Consider the following 22,204-nt stretch of genomic DNA (forward strand, 5'->3'; position numbering starts at 1 on the left):
AATACTTACGCTTTGCCAAACAGTTATCAAATCATTACAAAGTAAAAGAAAATTTAAAAAACGCTATGAACTTATTCCCCAACCCAATAAATATGTATCTAGGAATTAATTACTAATTGTAATGGTAAAGGATTAAGCCTTTTAAAATAATTGTATTGTTAAGTTTATTCCATCATTAAAGTAGAATGTATTAAGTAAAGAATAAATAAAAAGCTATTACGTAATATTTTTTAAATAAATAAATAATTTAAATACAGTTAATCGCAATTAAAGTGCTTAAATAATTAAAAGTAAATATGTGTTCGTAAATAAATACTTTTTTTTAATTAAATATTTAATGAAGCTAACTGAAATACAAACACAAATATACAGAGATATATCTGTATATTCACACATTTGCATGAATTTATGATATTGTCGTATTTTTACTTTTTTATAATGTAAATATAAATTATGGAGTTGCCATTGGCAGTGGTGGATTCCTGGTTACACCGACCCATTTTTTTTACTAAACATATGCATAAAATTCATATAAATTTAACTAAATGAACGTCTTGCGTTGACATTTTACAGCCTCACCACCTCGACACCTTGGGTTGTGAATAGCGATTCGGCAGCTAATTTTAGTTTCTCGTTAACCAGTTTAGCGATTTTGGGCGTGCGCCGCCAGACGAACTCGCGTGTACGGTCATGGTTGTCTTTGCTTTCCACTTCCACCTGTTGAAGAAAATATATAATGAGAGGGAGAGCGAGGCTAAGATTTGCAACACACTGACAAAATGCTGCAAGCAAAATGTATGTGTTTAACAAAATGTGACTGAATTTGACAGTGCTCTTATAAAAAGCATACCTTAGTATCAAATTGACAAAAATACTACTGTGGGCAAAAAGTAAGGTGAATTTATTTGTCAAACTTCGCGGGATTAAAATTTCGCTCTAGTTATTTTTTTCATGAGTTGGCAGCACTGTTAATAACATCTGGGCCAACTTTCATGCGAATGTCGTTATCAGTAATATATTTACGCTTGTGTTTACCAAACGACCAAGAGTGCATTTTCCGATTTTTACAATGTCTGATTTGATTGAGCAGAGAAGTGCCATCAAATTTTGTTTGCGGAATGAAATTTCGGCTGCGGAAACGTTTAGCATGTTGCAGAAGGCATTCGGTGATTCGACTATGTCGCAGAAAAATGTTTATAAGTGGTACAAAGACTTCAAAGAGGGTCGAGAACGTGTTGATGACTTGGAGCGCTCCGGACGACCATCGACGTCAACAGATGACCAACACGTCCATAAAGTGAAGGAGTTAGTGCTCAAAAATCGTCGGTTGACTGTTAAAAACCTCACTGATATGATCGGAATATCAGAAGGATCCGTGAAAACCATTTTGAAAGACCATTTGGGCCTACGAAAAGTCAAATCTCGTTTGGTACCGAAAACTCTCAATTTCTTGGAAAAAAATCGTCGCGTTGATGTGTGTGAAACAATGCTTTCAGACTATCTGGACAAGCTCAAATGCATCATTACGGGAGATTGGATTGGGAGACTTGGATTTATGCTAACGACGCTGAAACAACCGACCAATCAAACGAATATCGTGCTAAAGGCGAGGTCACACCGAAAAGAGCACGTCAAAGTCGTTCAAAAATAAAGGTCATGATGGCCAAACTGTTAATAAGGAATATTATTTGAGCGTTATGCGTCGTTTACGTGAAGCAATTCGTCTAAAAAGACCAAAATTATGGGCCAACAACTCTTGGTTTTTGCATCACGATAATGCCCCGTCTCACACTGCACTCATTCTTCGTGACCATTTCGCCAAAAACTCCACGCATATCGCTCCTCAACCACCGTATTCGCCTGATTTGGCTCCGTGTGACTTCTGGCTATTCCCAAAACTCAAGAGACCACTCCGGGGAACGCATTTCGAGTCGATTGCGGAGATAAAAGCTGAATCGAAGAATGTGCTGATGGCTATACCGGAAATGGACTATTTGGCATGTTTCGGGGATTGGAAAAATTGGCATAAGTGTATTTCATCGAGAGGGGATTATTTTGAAGGGGATGAAATTGATTTACAAGAATAAATAAAGATTTTTCATTTTACAACCATACATTAAAGGCCCTTCAAAGGGAGCCGCACTGAGTGATCAATTACACCTCATTTAATGCATCTTAGTTGTGAATAAATACAGTATAGAAAAAGGTATCAGCGTAGAAGGCAAAATGTTAGCTATTGAATAAGGCTTTCCGAGTGGAAATACAACCACAAAAAAAAAAGAAAAACAGTTAGCAAAGCCAAACAACCTTCGGAGCGAACTTTACTTACCCGCGCACGTTTTAGTTAAATTTAATTTGGGCTGGCTATTAACTTTTGAAATCAAACCGATTAGTAGACAATGAGAATTATAGCTTGTAACGCCAAACGGACAAACGGAGCTTTGGTTTTAATATGAACTTTGATTTTTTACTCAAAACCCACTATACAAAATTTGTGTGCTTATGATTTTTTATGAAAATTTTCGTTTTTTCTTCACTTATAACAGAGATATCTAGCTTTTTTTATTATTATTAGTTTTTTTTTAATGGGCGTGGTTATTGACCGATTTCACCCTATATAAACAGCAAACTGCCTTGAGCAAAGATTAATATGGGTAACAAATTGCATTGAAATATACTAATTTTTGCTCGAGTACAGTGCACACGGACGGACAAACTGACAGGCGTAGCAAAATCGACTTCCCTCATCAAGGAATGAGCATTTTGGTGTATATACATCTGTACCAAATATATTTATATATAATTTGCGCGTACAACATCTTTGGGTGTTTGGCCGAGCGCCTCCTCCTCCGTCTTGATGTTTTTCCACAAATGGGGGGTCGTACACTTTCAAGCCAACTCCTAACGGCAGATATTTTTTATGAGAAGCTTTTTCATGGCAGAAATAAACTCGGAGTTGTGCCATTGCCTGCCGAGGGGCGACCGCTATTAGAAAAAAAACTATTTCTTCATTTTGGTATTTCACCGGGATTCGAACCGACGTTCTCGCTGTGAATTCCGAATGATAATCACGCACCATCTATCTAAATATACCTGTATCTATCTCGATATATTTAAACTCTTACATGGCGCCGTTGTTTGAACAAAATTACAAAGCCCTTGTGCACAAATGCGAACGGGTATAACAAATCAGACTTACATTTACTTTGCAGCTGTCCTTAAACATGCACATACACATACACATACATACTTTGCATACATCGCATTTGCTCACCCAACTAACCTGTTTCGGTTGTTGCACCTTGATGGACATCAATGTGGCGCGATCATTGACAACGCTGAATTTGATGCGGCCAATCATCTCATTGGTGCGCGCTGTAGCACTTTTCACACTATGCACACTACCGCGCTTGAACGACTTTTCCACACGCAAAGTCAATGGACCCAAAGTAAATTTGGCCTTTATAGTTGAATTGGAACCTGCCGGATTGGCTACCACTTTCACATTGCCGACACGCTTCAATGATGCCAACCCAGAGAGACTACCTTCGGCCTTTTGCAGTTTTTCAACTTCCTTGCCACTACCGGCATTGTTGTCCTTGCTGGTGTTTTTATTACTCTGCTTTAGTTTCGAGCCCGCATTGTGGTTGTTGTTATTGGTATTGGCATTAGCATGATTTTTTTTCGTATGTGTTTTATGCGCTTTATTTGAAGTTTTCTTTTGACTAACAGCACTATTGGCGTCTCCATTTAATATGATGCGCATTTCCGGTGATTTAGCGGCCGTGTTGGGGGCGTCGTTGACATTTCCAGGTAATTTATCATCACTGGGACTCGATTTTGTTCCGCTTGCAATTGCTTTGATGCTTTGGTCTTGGTGTAATTGCAACTGTTTCAGCTGTTCCTGCAATTTGCTTTGTGCCATGGCATCACTCACTTCAATGCGGCGTGGCTCTTCATCCAGCGAACGTGGCTCAGATTTTGTATTTTTTCTGTAAACGTGGAAGAGTAAAGTGAAAGAAATGAATGAAATCGAATTGAAAACTGATTTTAATGGGGACAAAGTTCTTCGTCAGGCACTTTCAATATCTCCAACACATCTGTCGGTAACATATTCACACAAAAGTAACACCCATGCATACATACACCTACCCAGAGTTTAATACCCATTAGAAAAAACGGCCTCAATTGTGACCTACATAATGTCCATTTTTAAAAAGTATGTATCGTATTTTAAACTAAATTAACGGTACATAAAGGTCTGGGTGAGCGTAAAGCTAAGTATATATCAGTAGTAGGTTTTAGATTCTCTGCCAAATGCGGACATAAACTATCGCAAATATTTTTCTAACGGTGATCACCACTCAACAGCCAATCACAAATCTCTGAACGGTTTTTTGTCTTATATAGGCTTCTCTGAGCTGTCAATGGGAAGTGATATAAAACTGTAATAGCCCAACTTTTCAACCCACCATCAAAACATAATGAATAGAGGTCTGGCTTTAAAAGCCCTAAGATTGAACGCCGTTATTGATCAGAGATTTTGAAGAATTGATAGAAAATGTCCGAGGCTGATTGGTTTCAGTTTTTAGTCAAACGCCTTTCTAACCTGCATAGACCTCTGCGGGTATTTTCAAACCACCATGAAAACGTAATAAATAAAAGCTTGGCTTAAGAAATCCCTAAGACTGAAGGCCGTTGTTGATCAGAGAATTTGAAGAATTGATGGAAAATCTCCGAGACGGATTGGTTTAATTTTTTATTCAAAAGCTTTTCTTACCCGCATGGTCTTCTGCGCTTAGGATCATAAAGCGGAATAATGTCAGCATCTATTCGCCAACTACCCTGCTTCCGCAAGGCTAAGATTCACGCATATTGACTCGCACTTTTCAGCTAAGTCTGTGATACGCGTAGACCTGGATACTAGCCGCTTAGGAAACTTTCTCATTTTTACATACTTTATTCCTTATCATTAACGTGCAAATATCTATTTTAGGCTAAACTAGTTTCTCTGTCCACCAATTTACTCATTTATTGGTGCGACCAAGAATAAATTGAAATCAAATTACTAGAGAGCAATCCTCTAACTTCGAGTACTAGTCGACATAATATAGCCGATACTCGTATAAAAGTCAATTAATTGGTTGTTTCTACGTTGATTTTGGAGGCTTTGCATCCCACAAATTGTTCTCTTCGTTACTTTTCTTGCGTTCAACTGGGATGAAACCCGAAAGAATCTAAATTTTTACATGCTTTATTTGAACACAACATCTAGGACGTCTTTTGAAGAATTCTTTATATTTGTTTATTCTTTTTTACAGAGCCTGTTTAGAAATTCTGTTCTTGCTTTTGTTTTTTGGGCCAGAAAACCGACTAAATGCAGCCCTCAAAAAATTGTACTACCATAAATTTTTGCCCAGTTTTCACTACTTTCCTTTTCCATAATTTTTTTATAAAAAGACAGTCCATTCTGCTTTAACAATAAATATGTTATAAATCAAATTTTCAAACTTTGTGCACGATTTGTAAAAATTCAACAAATTTTTATCAAAATTTCAAACAACAGAATTTAAAAAAAATGTTCATATTTTATAGCTCATTAAATCTTAATTTTATAAAGTGCAAACCTGAAGTGGCTCAAAATTCGCGTCGATTTTTAGCCATTTTTTCTCCTAACGAGGTTGCACATTTGGTCCATATATCGCATACACGTTAATTTTTTATAGTTTATAGTTTTGAGGGCTGTATTTATTCCGCAATCGGTAATTAAATTAAGCTCAAGTTTTTAAGTCGAAAATTTTTATCTGGAACTTGATAGCGAAAAATGCAAGTAATACCAATATTTGGACTTTTCACCAGCTACTTAAGTCGATTTAATACTTTATTCCTATTAAACGCTAAATTTGGTGGATTTTAACTCAAGATTTAAATTTTCTATTTAAAGGGTATTTTAAATTTATTTTATCCTTTGTCATTTAAGGGAGTTAATCTGGAATACTCGTCAAAATGAACCAAGCCATTTTTAAATTAAAGCTCTTAAAAGGATATTAGAAAATATTTTAGTTTGGTTGACGTTGTCATAATGCATTGCTTCTCATCATTATGAATCATAGTACATATATGGCAAAGCACTTGTTAACAATCAGCAAAAAAGAGGATACATTTGTGCCCCCATATACATATCATATTTTATATGACAATGCCTCTTAAAAATGTAATATGACCGCAGAGTGTTCTATTCTTAGAGTGTGCGCTGAGCTTTTGCGTGTGTATTTTCAAATGATTTATTCAGATGTGAAACAATTGGCGGTGGTACTTGACGTCAACGAAAATCACCAACGACACGTGGTGGTGAGACAAAAAAATAGGAAATGTAAAGCATGTTGACTCTATTAGATTACATTAATAAAATTTTAAAGATTTATTTTGGTGCAGAATTTTTTATTAGCTCTCAATTGAGTTTGCTGCTTCCAAGGAGAGTATGTGCGTAGTCAAAAAGTGAATGAACTTTAGAATCTCTTGTTTGATTGAAAGATTTGCACACTTTCCAAACAATGGCAGTAACTCGCAGCGCTTGGGGCGCAAATGTACATTGAATCCTGGGAATATCAATGAAAGCAGTAGAAAGAATTCAAAGCCAGTGAATTACCAACTGCAACGAAAACTTTAAACACTACTCGTATATGCAAATACTACCATAGCTCCCAATTATTGCAATTATCTGTAATCGACCCGTGTTGAATGCAAGTTCTGAATGCTCTTTTCTTTACCCATCGCAGCAGGAAATAATGATTGGTACATCAGGATGTTGAAGTCAGCATCTGAATTTCATATATAAGAATGTTCGAAATTTTCTGTGCATTTGCTTGTTTCATAATTCTTTTTTTTTTGTGTACAATGACTACAGAATTTTTGGATGCAAGAAATTTTTACTTTAATCTGTATGAACTCAAATGTGCTTGTCGAGGGGCGACCGCTTTAGAAATTTTTTTCTTGATTTTGATCTTTCATGTACGAAGAACCTACGTACCCCGAATGGTAGTCACGCACCAACTCATTCGGCTACGGCGGCCACTGCCACCCCTTTTTAAATAAGACTTATAAGCACAATTTTCGAAAGAAAACTAAAAGGCAGCATATTAATGACACAATTCGATGAAACCATGGAAGTTATAAGCAGTAAGGGCCACCATGATTCGTTTTTTTGCGACATGCAATTCGCTGGTTAATTTTCCTTGAGGGCATATACCAATATATAGACACATAATATGTAAGTATATATACCCAGCAACAAATTATGTGACTAATCTAAAAAAAGACCAGTCTGGTACTAGTCTCCATGGGGTACAATTGGGTACGAATGCGAAAAATTCGAATCTCACCTTCGGTGTTCGGAAGTAACAAGGCTGAGAAGCAAACGGAAATTACACACAATCATATACGACATATAATCGTGTAAAGTGAAGACAACAGCTTAAAATTCCCACTGCTCTGGTTTCAGTCTGCACTAGGGCATACGAAGTTTTTTAACCAACTAAAAAGTTACTTGTAATACTTGAATGAATTACTTGAATGAAAAAATCTTTAATATTAAACTTTATAAACCATTTAGAAAGGAAAAAAATACTAAGTAAAATTTGTTTATCAATGCCAGGACGTAAATATGGGCATCAATAGTATGTCCCACCGACTATTGCGTTGCCTACAGATGAGTGAGCCATTGATATAAATTTCCAATTTCCTGGCCCGTTAGTCCGACTTAATACTCGTTCAGACACAAATAGTCTCTTCATAAAAAAAAAAAAAATAATTGGCGCGTACACTTCTGTTAGGTGTTTGGCCGAGCTCCTCCTCCTATTTGTGGTGTGCGTCTTGATGTTGTTCCACAAATGGAGGGACCTACAGTTTCAAGCCGACTCCGAACGGCAGATATTTTTTATGAGGAGCTTTTTCATGGCAGAAGTACACTCGGAGGTTTGCCATTGCCTGCCGAGGGGCGACCGCTATTAGAAAAATGTTTTTTTTATTAATTTTGCTTTCACCGAGATTCGAACCAACGATTTCTCTGTGAATTCCGAATGGTAATCACGCACCAACCCATTCGGCTACGGCGGCCGCATAGGACATGCATATAAAGATACTGAAAGTGGCAGTAGTCGCAAGTTCCCGTGCGAGTAATTCCGGGCACATTCGGTACAAATCGCATTTGTTGCAAGGTATGTACAGTTATATATTTCCATTGTACATGTGCCACCAATGAGCCATTGTATGCATTCAATCAAACGTTTGTAGGCAAAAAACTACCAGCCCCAGTACTTACAGTTTATTCTTTGTTGTCGACTTTGCTGGCTTGGCCTTGGTTGCTGCCGTCACATGTCCCGCCGTGCTGCTACCACCAGTAGGTGCTTTCTTAGTCGCCGCTCTGGTATGCAAGCGCACTACAAAGGGATCGTAATTGTCAGCCACAATGCGATTGATGCGCGAGAATATCGAATCAATGAATTGATTGTGTCGCTCCTGGAAGGCGTCATTGGTCATTTCGATAATGTTATTCTTCAGGTTTCCTAGATATTGACGGGTGAGTACGCCGATTAATAAACAGGTATGTGCGTGTATGTGTTTTTGCAACTATATGTACATAGTAATAATGCATTATATTAGTATATAATTAAATATATGTAAATAAATTCCTTTAGTAGAATTCCTGTTAATTTCTATTGTGAAACATAATTAGAAAGCAAACAATTCCGCTGACATACCCCAAATAGCTGCAGCCTAACTTCAACAATTCCATATCTATTATTTTAAACGTTTCGGTAAACCACTAACCAAGCAATACTAAGCAATTGAACAGTTTATTTGTTATGCAATAATTAGTCTGAGGCAATTGTATAAATAATTATGGGAGACAAGTTAATATGTGTTGTGTATCGAGCTCTAAGTTAATATGTAGGTAAACGCACGGTAGTGGAGATATAAGCAAATCAGCTGTTATGTTAGGTTAAAATATTGGATTGATAAAATAATAGCCTAATAAAAAAAAGGAAATTTTAAAGTGTAACGGGTATTATTTTCAAGAACTACGATTTTGTGGAAAATTGCACCTTGCAAGTTTTACTTCACGAGGTCATCGGGAAAACTCCTAAGTCCAAAAAGTGCATGGTGAACTCTTAGTAAAAATGTCCATAATACTGGTTCAAGTCAAAGCCTTCGTATCTATTCCAAAAATCAAAATTAATATCAATACTAATAATCAAGAGAAGGGCGCCTGAAAAAGTTCATAGAGCGAAGAGTTGAAGAAGACGCCAAAATGTCGATTCGTCGTCATTCTCAACTTGTTGGCCTTTGTCCCTCGACGATATAAAAAATGTTACCTAAGAATCTTGACTTACGTGCCTGAATTGAAGCTAAATGACCGTCGATTGCGTCGCATTTTTGCTGGTTTGTCTCATTTGAAACTGACTCATTTTTATCGAAGAATTGTGTTTAGTGATGAAGCTCATTTCTGGTTAAATGGCTACGTCAATAGGCAAAATTGCCACATATGGAGGGAAGACAATCCTCTAGCCATAAACATTCATTAGAGTGAAAGATGTAATAATGACTCATCCATAAAAATTGAGTATTTGATGCTATTTACACGCTGGCGGCATCATCGGTCCTTATTTCTTTCGAAATGAGGAAGGAGCTGCCGTTACGTTGAATGGCGATCGCTATCGCGACAAACTGACTGAATTTTTGAATTCCTAAACTAATCAGCTGAACATCGACGATATTTGATTCCAAGATGGCGTAACTTGCCATACAGCGCGATTAACAAGCTATTTATTGCAATATTCAAGCCACCATTGACGTCATACGGCCAGATTCATTGGAAAAATTGAATTGGACTGATCGAATGAATGCTGTAACTCGTGGCCGCGATGGACGTATGTCGATTCTTCCACTATAATAAAAATATTTTAATGCATTTAACATAAAGTAAAGACCTCAAGAAAATTTCTCCAAATCAAAAGCTTTCTTAATGACAGCCTATGACAACTTATTATGATGCTCCTTTTAATAAAAATATTAACACAATTTAGACAAATCGTTCAGATTTAGGGCTTATGTAGCTCAAACCCGTAAAAAAAAAAATTAGATTTCCGAAATCCTTTACCTACCTCTAAAACGTAATCGAGTTGTTCTTTTTGAAAACATATTAAAACAAGGTTTTAAAATCCGAATGATAACCAAATACTGCAGGTAATAGGAGGTCAACAGCAACACCTGCATAAAGGGAATTGTGGTTTCAGGGGAAATTCGGAGCACGTTGCCGTCAACTAAAGATGCTTTTAATATAAAATATTTTACGTATTCAATTACTCAAGTCATGAACTTTGTAAAAACTCCATGGCCTAGGAAACTGGCTTAGAAGAATTTCCGGCACAGCTACAAAATAAATGTAGATACTCGTAAATAGATCATTTTCGAAGCTAACACGATATTATTATAATAATTTTTGCCGGGGTTAGTAAAAGGCGATACCGTTGGATAAATCGTCTTCAAAAGCTTTAGGTACTGATTCCTACTAATTTCCCCGTTGATTTTTTGTAAAAGGGTCCAATACGAAAGAAGTATGCAATACAATCTCAAACCACCAAACAACTACCTCAAAATATAATCGTTTGATTGACCACATTAGACAAGGCTTCCTTGTTAGTTTAAAGGCAATTGGGCGAATAGTTACATACGTCACACTTGATGTTCTGCTGACAAACGACAACTTCGATGAACTGTTAAGCATCCAGGTAAGGTTCGTGTTTGGCGTTGCTTCTCCGAAAAAGGATGTGACCGTTGTTTTTTTGTTTATCGACAATTTGTATGCAGATTTAATGAGTAAAATTTATCAAAAACCATCATTACCATTAGCTGCGTAGATATTTTAATTTCACACGAAGATCCCGATCCCAACTATCGAATCCGAGGGTATATAGAGTGCAAACAGCAAAATGGGATTGAAATTTTGGATTGACCTTCACACTTGCCAAATGCCAATACTATTAAAAATGTTCGAACAATAATTACGCAAAAACGCGAAGGAAATCAAATATGGATGGTCAAACAGTCATCGACTCAAATTCGGATGATTTGGTGCTGATTAGCTCCACAGCTTGCGCAAAAATTAACACAATTAAAACAAAGTATCATCGACTTACACACAAAAAATCCAAAAAAAATTTTACGCAAGCCAAACTTGAGACATATAGTAATTTCTGTAGTGTAGTCGAAGAAACGAAGGAAACAGCTAGGATTTGTAAGCTTCACCTAGAATGCTCAGTAAACGCTCATAAACCATTTTCAAATCGGAAACGTTCAATACTCTACTTGAAACCCGTTTTCTGGGTAGTAGAACGCTTTCTGAAGTAGGAAGCAGAATTGATATTAACGGTAACAATGGTGGAGCCTCTCAGTATATCTGGTATATTGCTAATCAGATAGTGACAGAGGGATCGATAAGCTAATAGAGCTAACTGCACATTTTATTGAATATATTGCGCACAAAAAATACTATAAGCCCATCGAATGCCGTTTTTTTGAATCAAGTTGGCCACATAGTTTCTAATTTATGACGATCACACTTATGTTAGTCAGACTGTAAATAGGAAAAATAACTCAAGAAAAATTAATTTCTTTCAGTCTTCAACTATCCAATAATCGTGCCATTTAAAAAAACTTTATACGCAGACCTTTTCTTACTTAAAGGGTTAGATGAGAATCCAAAACCGATCAGTAAATTTCACCTCCTAAAATATGGTATTCAATATACCTACAAAAGAGGTCTTAGCTATTCACGAACTTAGTTCCATTTGAGCAATATATTAACCCTATTAATTAAATATTGATTAATAAATTAGTGATAAATGTCAGAGCTTTTGCTTTTTGTATAAATTATTTTGACAAGTTTCGTTATTTATTGCCTTATATACATACCATATGTATGTATACCTATTTGTTTTTGTGGTGTGCATTTTTTCAAGTCACTTTTTGCAATGATTTGAAATATATTTGGTTTGGTCATTCTGAAAGCAAAAGCAGTAGCAATTAAATTAATAATTAACAAAAATATTTTAAGAATAATAAATTGGAAAATGTATTGACTTTTCAGCTTTGTTTTATGAGTTTTACTGCAATACAAAAATAATGGAAACCTTCATGGAAATTTGAATAAATGACAACTAATCAAGAATAATTAATGCCCGATTTTGAATTCAAGTTTAATTTAAGCAAAATTGTTTTTTTTTCTTTAAAAAGAAATGTAAGCTTAGAATCGAAAAATTCTAGGTTTACTTTCAATTGTATTCCGTACCAGAAATGAATCTATAGAACAGAAATCAATAAAACTAAAATCAAAATTCTCTTTCGAGACTCTCCTAAAATGGGGCTTTCAATATTGCGTTTTGAAAACTTAAATCCTTAATTGTAATGAAACCTTTATATACAAAAATTCAGTTGGAAAATTCAGCGCATAGTTGCACATAACTGATGTCTGGCTTGAAATTTCGACACAAGATTGCATTCAAGTAAATTAATTTTTTCGATGATCGTATTCATGAAGACACATTTTTCGACAAAGTAGCAAAACCAATTACAGTATTGATATTAACAGAAAGGAATTTAAATGTGCTTTAATGTAAACATACCTCTGAATGTGGTTGCTAACTACACAAGAAATTAGAACGAAATAAATATATAAGCTGATTAAAATATTGCAGTATGAATTTCAAACTTAAGGCAGTTAAGAAGATTTTGCAGAAATATTTTTAAGTAGGGTTAACACCTTTTCAATTTTTTTAATTAAATATACTATATATAAGTACAAGTAGGCTGATAAAAATTTGGAATATTCCTTTGACAGAGCTGTGTTCTAGACGTTATAGGGTTGCCTCCTTCCCGGAAACTAAAATGAAATAACTAATTAGCTGCTGATTTTTTTTTTTCTATAAACCCACATACAAAGATCCCAACGCTTAACAAACTCCAGCATTAACACCGATAATAATGGCAGCCTGGAAATCCAACGTAGAACCTCTCATGCCAATAGGTGCAATTTTGGATTATGGCGCAGATGTATAGACGATGACAACATCCGCTGAAGCGACGCTGCGAGTGTTTGAGAAAAAGATTCTGCGGTAGATTTTTGGACCTTTGCACGATGGCAAAGGCGAATATCCTAGGCGATGGAACGATGAGCTGTATAAGCTTTACGACGACATAGACATCGTGCGGCTTCGTTGGCTAGGTCATGTCGTCGGAATGGAAAGAAACGCTTCGGCTCTGAAAGTATTCGATACGGTACCAGCTGGTGGTTGCAAAGAAAAGAGAAGGCCTGCTCTGCGTTGGAAAGATTAGGTGAAGAAGGACTTGGCTTCACGACTGGCGCACTTTGTTAAACTCGGCCAAAATTACGTAAGCGGTTATCACGCCAATTAAGAAGAAGAAAACTAGAGGATATGCGTTCGGGAATACTTCGTCTCTGAAAAATGCTTGAGCAAAGTTTCCAATTTTTGAATGAAAGAAATTGTATAAATATTTTTTAGTTTAATGGTTAAACTACAAACTTAAAATTGCTCTTAAATAAAATATATTTAAAGAAACTTCAGCTGTAAAAGATTGACACCATTTTCTAGTAAAAAAAAGTATATAAATTAAGTTAAGAAAAATTTTGCGAACTATTCTACGGCAAAGTGGCAAAACTTCGCACTCTAGTCCAAGAGTGTTTTTAAAAACTAGCGAAGACGAAATACTCTTGACTATACTTTTCAAAGGTAAAGACGCTGTCATTCCTTCTCGTGAGTTATGCGGCCTAGAATTAGACACAGATCTCACGCGGAACCCGCGGCGTGCATTTCATCGTTAATCGGTGTCGTTAATAAGTCTCATACAGTTTGTGTCGATTCGCTCTCTTTGGAAACTCTACTTAACTTAAGTTTTCTGGTTTTAAATTCAACACAGTCTCATTATTTATTATTAGGACTCAACACTCAGTCATAAAATTTAATATACAAATTTAGAATTTTTGCAAAGGCAATAAATACCTTCGGAATGCTAAATTCCCGTAGTTCCATACAACAAAAATAATTTAAGGCAAAAATTTTAAAGTGGACCTAATTTCGTAAAAAAAAGTATTACAGTAAAACCTCGAAGTCGGGAATTTTAATAAAAGGAAAAGTCAATTTAAATTTTTTTGCTGAGCCCCCCGAGAAAACCTCGATATTGCGAAGTTATTTATACAAAAATGCTCCATGCATGCAACAAAGAAATTTTGAGCATGAACAACTTTTTATTATATTGTATAGTCCGTTATGGAATATAGGTATATTATACAGCGGACTTCTTCCATAAGCGGACAATTTTTTCAATACATATCGCAAATTCTTAAGATTTGTTTCCTTTGAGCGGACAACCCTCCCATAATACGTTAACCTTTCTATGAAATACTATTAACTTTCTTTACAATTTTCTCATAAGCGGACACCTTTCATTAGCGGACAAATTTTTCAGTGACTGTACACAATTCAGAGAGAGTACACAATATACATTTATAGTCCCGTATGTACAACGAAGTGTCGACTCAAAACCCTCCACATACCGAATTCTGAATATGTTGATGATTGACCTCATTAGCAGAAGTCTCTACATAATGAAATGTAGTGTTTGAGTGGTTATATTCAGCTTTGTTTCAGTTGTTGTTAAAATGAGTGATCACTATAGCGCAAATCGATTTGCCTATGCAACCAAACCGAAATCAAAAATTCCTAAACAATTCTCCAGATAAAGAAATCTACACCGCATTATAAACAAACTTAAATAAGATAGTATTTTTGTTCCAATTGAAAACTTTTAATGATGACTCATTAACGAAAAATCAAAACAGTGTTTGCTCTGGCAATAAAAACTAAAATGTTTTAAAAAAATGTTGCATTTTTCGTGGCATCGAGGTTTTGATATTCCATAACTATAATATACCGAAAATTTAGATATTTATAAGGAAACATGTTTCCACCCCTTCAGCTTCGTTTTATCGCATGCTTAAGGATTTGGTTTTCATGTTCCGCACTAAAACGTCACCCACACCCAGTCATTTGAAAATTGTTACAAATAGAACTTCCCTTAGTAGCTTCCTCTCAAAATGCGGTGGTAAATTAATTTGTTATGAAATTATGAAATATCCTCGTAATACTCGTATGTGCATATGTACGCCATGCATATAATGAAATCACTTCGACTGAACAATTTAGGAAACTATCAAAAGGATACCGTCCGCATTTAACAACGCAAGGTAGAACTTTAGTCAAGTACAGGGCGACATATGTATAAGTATGTGTACTAGGATGTATATACATTTGTATGCTGGGGTGGCATTTGCGCTGTGTGCATGCGAGACACAGCTGGAAGCGAAACTCAAGTCAGACTGCCTGCCTGTCATGAACTGATATTGTGCAAATCGCATTATTACAAGTAAATTAGCTGTACAAATAATTAGCAAGCTCTGCGAATACACTTTTATGTAAATTGTAAAACTCATTTAACATGATGCGCATGTGTTTGTGACTGCATATGTGCGCACTTAATAACAACGGATTTTCACATGCTGCGTTTGAACTTAAGAATTATTTCGCAACATCAACTAAAACTCATATAGAATTTTATTATTACGTGCATGTATAGAGAAACGCATTGGGGCGGTGAAAATCTATTATTGTATTAAAGTTCACTTACCAGGATCCTGGGGTGATTGGCGTTTACTATGAGTAATTATAACCAAGAAATCGACTACTCTTTCCCTTAACGCACCTTCGACAGGCTTTTCAAGACTAGCATATCCTGCCAAGAGGAAAGTGCCAAGTTCAAATACCATGGAAAAGAGGGGCATGAAACTGTTGAATCATTACAAGCATATCCTAAAAGAATCATTTGATCTTTACTGCGCTAACTCCAACGTACGCAATTAGATGCTGCTAGATGTTGGTTGTTTTAATCGAAGTATGTAAGTAGTGATGAGTGTTAGAGAAAATTAGGGCCTAGATTTGAATTATTTTTTGGGAAGGGAGGTACTATGAACAATTAGAAGAATGGTTGTACAAGCAGAAAGACGAAAAAGCGGAAAATATGAAGAGTGCAGAACCATGCCCATGGTGCGATTCGATCACACGACCCCTGGGATGATAGGCAAGTGCGCTCCCCACATGAACGTTAGCAGGAGAGGTTCCACTACATATATAGTAACATAAATAGCGGCATTATCTCAATATAACTTGATTTGATCGATTTCCCTACGCCATGGCAGAACTGGAACTGCGTTCAAGATCAAAATTTATCCATTAAGTTTTTTTCTCCCTAAAAAGCTAAGAGTCATTTGAATAGAAAAACTTCACACTTTCACTTGAATGTAATAAAAGCAATAGAAATGCCGAAATTTGAAAAATATTAAGAAACCAATAAAAAAAATACTAAAAAAGTTGCTACATTATTTTTATATTTTTGGGTATTCAATTTTATAGTTCATTAAATTCTGGTACAATGAAGTGTAAGCTTGAAGCCACTCAATAATCACGTTAACTTTAGAATTTTTTAATACGATGCTGTGACCTCTCCTTCAGTAGGTTCAGTAGGTTGTAAAAGGCAACCCGGTTCTTACTTCATAAATGCTTTGCAATTATGGGAATAGTACAGAATAAGTGGAGCTCAGGTTGCACAGACTACATGACTCCATACTTTAGTTGGATGAGAAGGTTTCGCACTACAATTGAAGAGGAGGGATGGCACAAAGGCATGCAGCCTGGCCATAGAACTTTTCACATCTATACAGACGGCTCTAAAACTTCAGATGGAGTGAGAGCGGGTATTTACTGCTCAAAACTAGGGATAAGGCAGCCTATCAAGCTGCCAGACCACAGCAGTATTTTCCAAGCGGAAGTTTTTGCTGTGGGGAAAGCCGCGGAGCTAGCCTACACTAGAACAAGAAAGAACTCAACCATTAATATATACGTGGATAGTCAAGCAGCAATAAGAGCAATAAGCTCATATTGTATTCAGTCCAAAAATGTTCGAAGGAGCAGGGAGGCCATAGAAAGGCTAACCGCAAACAGTAGGCTGCATATCTATTAGATGCCTGGTGACAAAGGCATTATGGGGAACGAAATAGTAGATGAAATAGCAAAAGGTGCTGTTAGACTACCTTTTGAGTAAGAAAACGACATACCGCTAAACACAATATACAATGAAATGGACAACTACATGGAAGGCGAGTGAAAGCTAGTTGGACTAATCTAATCGCATGCAAAACAGCAAAAGTCACGTGGAGAACTACCGACAAAAAATGACTCAATTCGTACTTACGCTCTCGCGAAAGGACTGCAGAATTATCATAGGTATGCTAACAGGTCATAATCTATTGACTGCATGCGTACAAGATAGGCATTGTTAACACGGGCAAACGCAGGAAATGCAGAGAGGATGTTGAGGAAACTTTAGAACACCTTCTGTGAGTTTGTCCGGCATTATCAAAAACGCGTTTAAAATGCCTGGGAGCCCCATTGTTTGAGGGTCTGGAGGACGTCTCAAAAGCGCAACTCCCAGCGCTGCTTAGATTCGCCAAAAGCGCTGACATTCTACATGATGTCTACTTTAGGTATTCATAGAGGCCGGTCTCCATCTGGTATCGCTAGGTACAAAAAGGTCTATGCGTGGCTTGTGGCCAACCAGGTTAACCCAACCTAACCTATTGGAATAGTAACTTCACTGGTAAGCCAAAGAAATTACTGTAAGCATTTCGCATAGCGGTTTCACGTCAATGACGTTTCTAATGAGTTTTTTTTTATCTGCAAATATTAACATTATCGCCTTTGTGTTTTTCTATGCCATTTCTGATGACAAAAAAAATTCGCTAAAACACTTAAAACTTTCCTTTTTTATAAATAAAAAAAAATTCTATGGGATTTGATAGGTTGCGGGTAGTTATGTGACTGCGAATATAGTGCAGCAAAGCTTCCTAACATAACTACCATATTTTCAACTAAAAATAAACTTTTCGGACAAAAATTTGATAGGAGCATTATTACCATCAAATCAGATTTTTTGATGAACTAACGCAGGAATAGTTGGATTAGTACTTATAAAACATTGAAATAATCATTTTTTATGTACACACGCATTAGAATTACATTAATTTATTATACCTAGTAACTATTTGTTTCTACAAAAGATTAAAAATTTAAAAAAGCAGTACGCAATGAAATGACATTGAAGCAGCGCAGTGAACTCGCCGTCCGTAGCCCGTCGTGACCAATGGTGAGAGCTCTCGGAAACTTTTGAGCCAATTATGAATTTATTTATTTATATATGTATGTATGAGTGTATGCATGTATGCGTGTATGAATGTAAGAGTGTATGTATGTATGCATGTATGTATATAACTGAATTATGTTTAATACTTTCCGCGTCATTTAAATGTAAAATTAATGCCATTTTTGCGTGCATGAGAGCATATCTGTATTCATTACGCGCAAATCTAATTTGGGTCAACGAAAAGTAAAAGTATGGAAATTTAATATGCATTTGAATAAAGTCGCGAATTATTCGTAAATTATTCGTGGATCTACTATATACATACACAGATTTTCGTGCAACATATGCATGCATAGTAACTAAACATAATTACGCCCGAAGTCATTTAAGTTCATATATATGGGCATGTATGTATTCTTGTACATATAAGGGCGTGCTTATGTACAAATCCATGTTCGTGCGCTTGTATGTTCATATGCATGTTTGATGGTGCGTATTATGGCTTGGCCACAGTAATTACTTGACATAAAGTTTGGCTAGTGCTAATTTATGTGGGAGTGCTGGAGATGTAGATAGCTACACTACTTCGTTTTACATATGTACTTGTAAATATATACATTCAAGTGTGCTCGTATATAGAAACTGTTGCAAATAAATTACGCCTTCAAGCATATTTAAAAATTTCATATTTCATCAGCTTTTATTACAGAGGAAGTGACGCCGTGCTTGAAGCCTGAATACTTAAATGCATATTAATTGTTTCTTAAGATTTGAAAGAAGCTAATATACAACAAGTTGATGCTCTCGTAAAAGCTAAGCGTAACATCAACTCTTCACCAAAAAGTTGCCAGTTGCGGGTCAGCAGCTCAAACTGATAAAACATTGAAACAAATAAAGGAAAAGGCGAGCCGTAATTCATAGCCAGCGAGTTTCGACAGGACGGAGAATCGCCCTTGAAACAAAATTTACCTTTTTTCGAAAAAAACATGAGCCATGAGTTAAAAATCTTAATGAAACTTTCGCTATCGAATTGAGAGCAATTCATTCCAAATTCAATACAGAAGCAAATTCCAGTCCGTTTTGTCTATAATACCCGAAACTAGTGAGTGTGGTAAGTAACAGAGCTTTCGACTCATCGAGGGTTAAAAAAGACAGACTTAGTATATTATAGAACTTAATTATACAGCGGCATCTTGAAATGTGCTAAATAATCTGGAGCTTAAAATACTCCGATAGAAGTATCGGGTGTTTTTTTTTTAACTGCATGAGAACTATAGATATCGATAACTATAGTTTGAAAGCGGAAAATGGCAAACTGTGTTGCCATTCCTATTCAGTAAGGTGTGGCAAATCTTCATGAAGCTTTCCGGGCTAGAACAACGCTTCCAAATTGTGAAAATTTACTTTGAAAAAAAAAAATATATGTTCACGAAGTTCATAGAGCAAAGTGCTGAAGCATACGCCGACATGTCGATTCGTCATCGTTCTCAATTTGTTAGCCTTTGTCCTTCGACTTAACGATCTTAGCTCACGCGCCTATAAAATACAGCTCTTGCGAGAATTGACGTCAAATGACCGTCGTTTGTGTCGCATTTACTCTTTGGTCTTATTTAGATTTGTTATTTAGATTAGATATGTATATTAGGTCCAATCCTGTATCCAATTTTTACACACGATCTGCTAACCACACTGGTGTACTAACCGGTACTTTTGTTGATCAGACTGCTATTATGACAACAAGAGATCTCCCAGAAGCCTCTTATATGCTCGAAATAAGCATAAATAAAATCTCCAAATGATTGCGCAATTGGCGATTGAAAGTAAAAGAAAATAAATCTCAAAACGTAACCTTTACCAACTGCCCACATATCAACTTCAACCGTATCTAAGTCCCCCAGCGTGATGCTGCTAAATATCTAAGCATTCATTTGGATAAATTGTTTACGTGGAAAACGTATATCTTTGCCAAAAGAAAAGTTCTGGGATTAATAATTTGAAATATGTATTGGCTGTTAAACCATAAAGCTACCCACTCAATGGACAACAAGCTTATACAAATCAAGCTTTACAAATCTGTAACAAAACTAGTCTGTATATATGGAATCCAACTGTGTGACACAGTATCAAAATGAAAATTCGAAGTCCTGCTCAAGTCTCAGTCCAAGACCCTACGCACCCTAGTCAACACAATTGCTCAAATTCATCGGGACTTCAGAATCCCTTCAATAAAAGGGGAAACACAAAATTTAACCAGAAAATACCGAAATGGGCATACATCACCAGGGTATCTAAATGGAAAAATATAGAAAGAAAAACCATAAACCCAGAAAACATTCGCAACTTCTGTATGAAGCTTTGTTTATCTTCCAAATAAATTACCTAAATGTAACTGAGGATTCATATTCTGGCCAAAGAATAAATGAAGGCTTCAGAATAAAAGGATAGAAAGCATTGTACTTGTTGCTAAACAGGCTTCATCCAGTAGCTTGCAAATTGAAAATTAATCAGTTTTTTATGCCGCATACCCTTATTACTGTTGCAAACTACGCAATCAAAACTTTTAACAGACTATCAGAACAGCAGTTTAAAGAAAGGCCTTCTTGAAAACTTCCTGATTTCAATTGGCAATGAAGTAGATTTTTTATTAAAGAAGTTTATTTTCATTTGGTATTATTGGCATTTAATCAATATTAACACATTTTGAAGGGGTTATATATAAGTCCAGAATTTTCAAAAAATCGATTTTTCAAGTTTTTCAATCGATCTGCAAAGTTTTAGGCGTATTTCTGTGGAAGTCGATTGTAAAAAATCCCCACAGGTACAAAGTTATGGTAGAAAATGTAACTGCCCGACGATAGTTTGATGATGCACTTGAAAGTTTAAACTCGTTTTTCTCGAAACTAATATACTTTTTCCGGCACGGTCTGCGGGATAACTCATACAGTTTTTAATATTTTCTGAAGCTTTTTTTTTAATATAATATTCGAAAGTGTTTTCTTTATAAACATAGTTAAAGTGTGACATTTATGACGTAAAACGCATACATTTTTTAAAATGCCATTAATTGCAAAATCTTTCGAAATTCAAAAATCCAACTCGACAACTTTATTTTACAAGACTTTTTTTACTTTTTACAGATCCATCAATATTTCAAGAAGAAATGATGCAGACCGTGGAAAAACTTTTTTTCATAGTACTTTGGGTCACGTGATTTTTTATATACTAATTTTTGTAAAGAAAAATTAAAATATATTTTTTTATAAAGTTTTAGTACTAATAAACAATGTATAAGACTTTTTATATATATTTCTATTGTTATCCCTTCTAAAACAGTTTTTATTTTAGCGCATTTTTGGAGCTGCTGGACGTATGTAACCACTTCCTTAATTTTTTTCAGGTACATCGTGCGTGTTCTCACACATAACATTTATTTTCCATAACTGACTTTATTGAAAGCATAAATTAGGGGAAAAGTGGCAAATCTATTCAATTTAAAACAGTTTTTAAGTTAAGTTCTTGAGTGTTCCTAAATTATCTAGCACCAGCTCTCCAAATGAGAAGGTTTAAACACCGGAAAGAATAGGAAACGCGATGCGGAATTTTGGGGAAAGTAGATTTTCACCAGAGATTTATCCAGCACAGGCCACATAAAAGCAAAAGATCGAAAGAAAAAATCGAACAAATTCAAATACTCGAAGAAATCCATTAGCAGAGAACTATAAGATCGGCATTGTCCTCAAACGAAGTACACCTTCGTGTGTTTACGTGCAAAGCCCTAATGCGTCACTTATATGTACGTTGCCAGCAAAATAAAGGTGTTCTTGTTAATATTTTTCGTTAAAGTTAACTTTAACAATTATATTTTATTTCGTTA

At 35.7% G+C, this 22,204-nt stretch overlaps 1 protein-coding gene across 1 annotated transcript in view; it reads right to left on the reverse strand.

Moving 5' to 3' along the window:
• Nucleotides 1-311: 311 nt before the first annotated feature.
• LOC128862108 (dentin sialophosphoprotein) overlaps nt 312-22,204 on the reverse strand; it is a 76,361-nt gene continuing 54,468 nt past the window's right edge. Inside the window, exons 6-8 of the mRNA XM_054100540.1 lie at nt 8,321-8,564; nt 3,284-3,992; nt 312-717 (exon numbers count right to left, since the gene is read on the reverse strand). Of these exons, the coding sequence (XP_053956515.1) occupies nt 568-717; nt 3,284-3,992; nt 8,321-8,564 (1,103 nt within the window). The 3' untranslated portion in view covers nt 312-567. The remainder of the gene's footprint in view (nt 718-3,283; nt 3,993-8,320; nt 8,565-22,204) is intronic.

Source organism: Anastrepha ludens, chromosome 4 (genome assembly GCF_028408465.1).
Source record: "Anastrepha ludens isolate Willacy chromosome 4, idAnaLude1.1, whole genome shotgun sequence".
Taxonomy (NCBI): domain Eukaryota; kingdom Metazoa; phylum Arthropoda; class Insecta; order Diptera; family Tephritidae; genus Anastrepha; species Anastrepha ludens.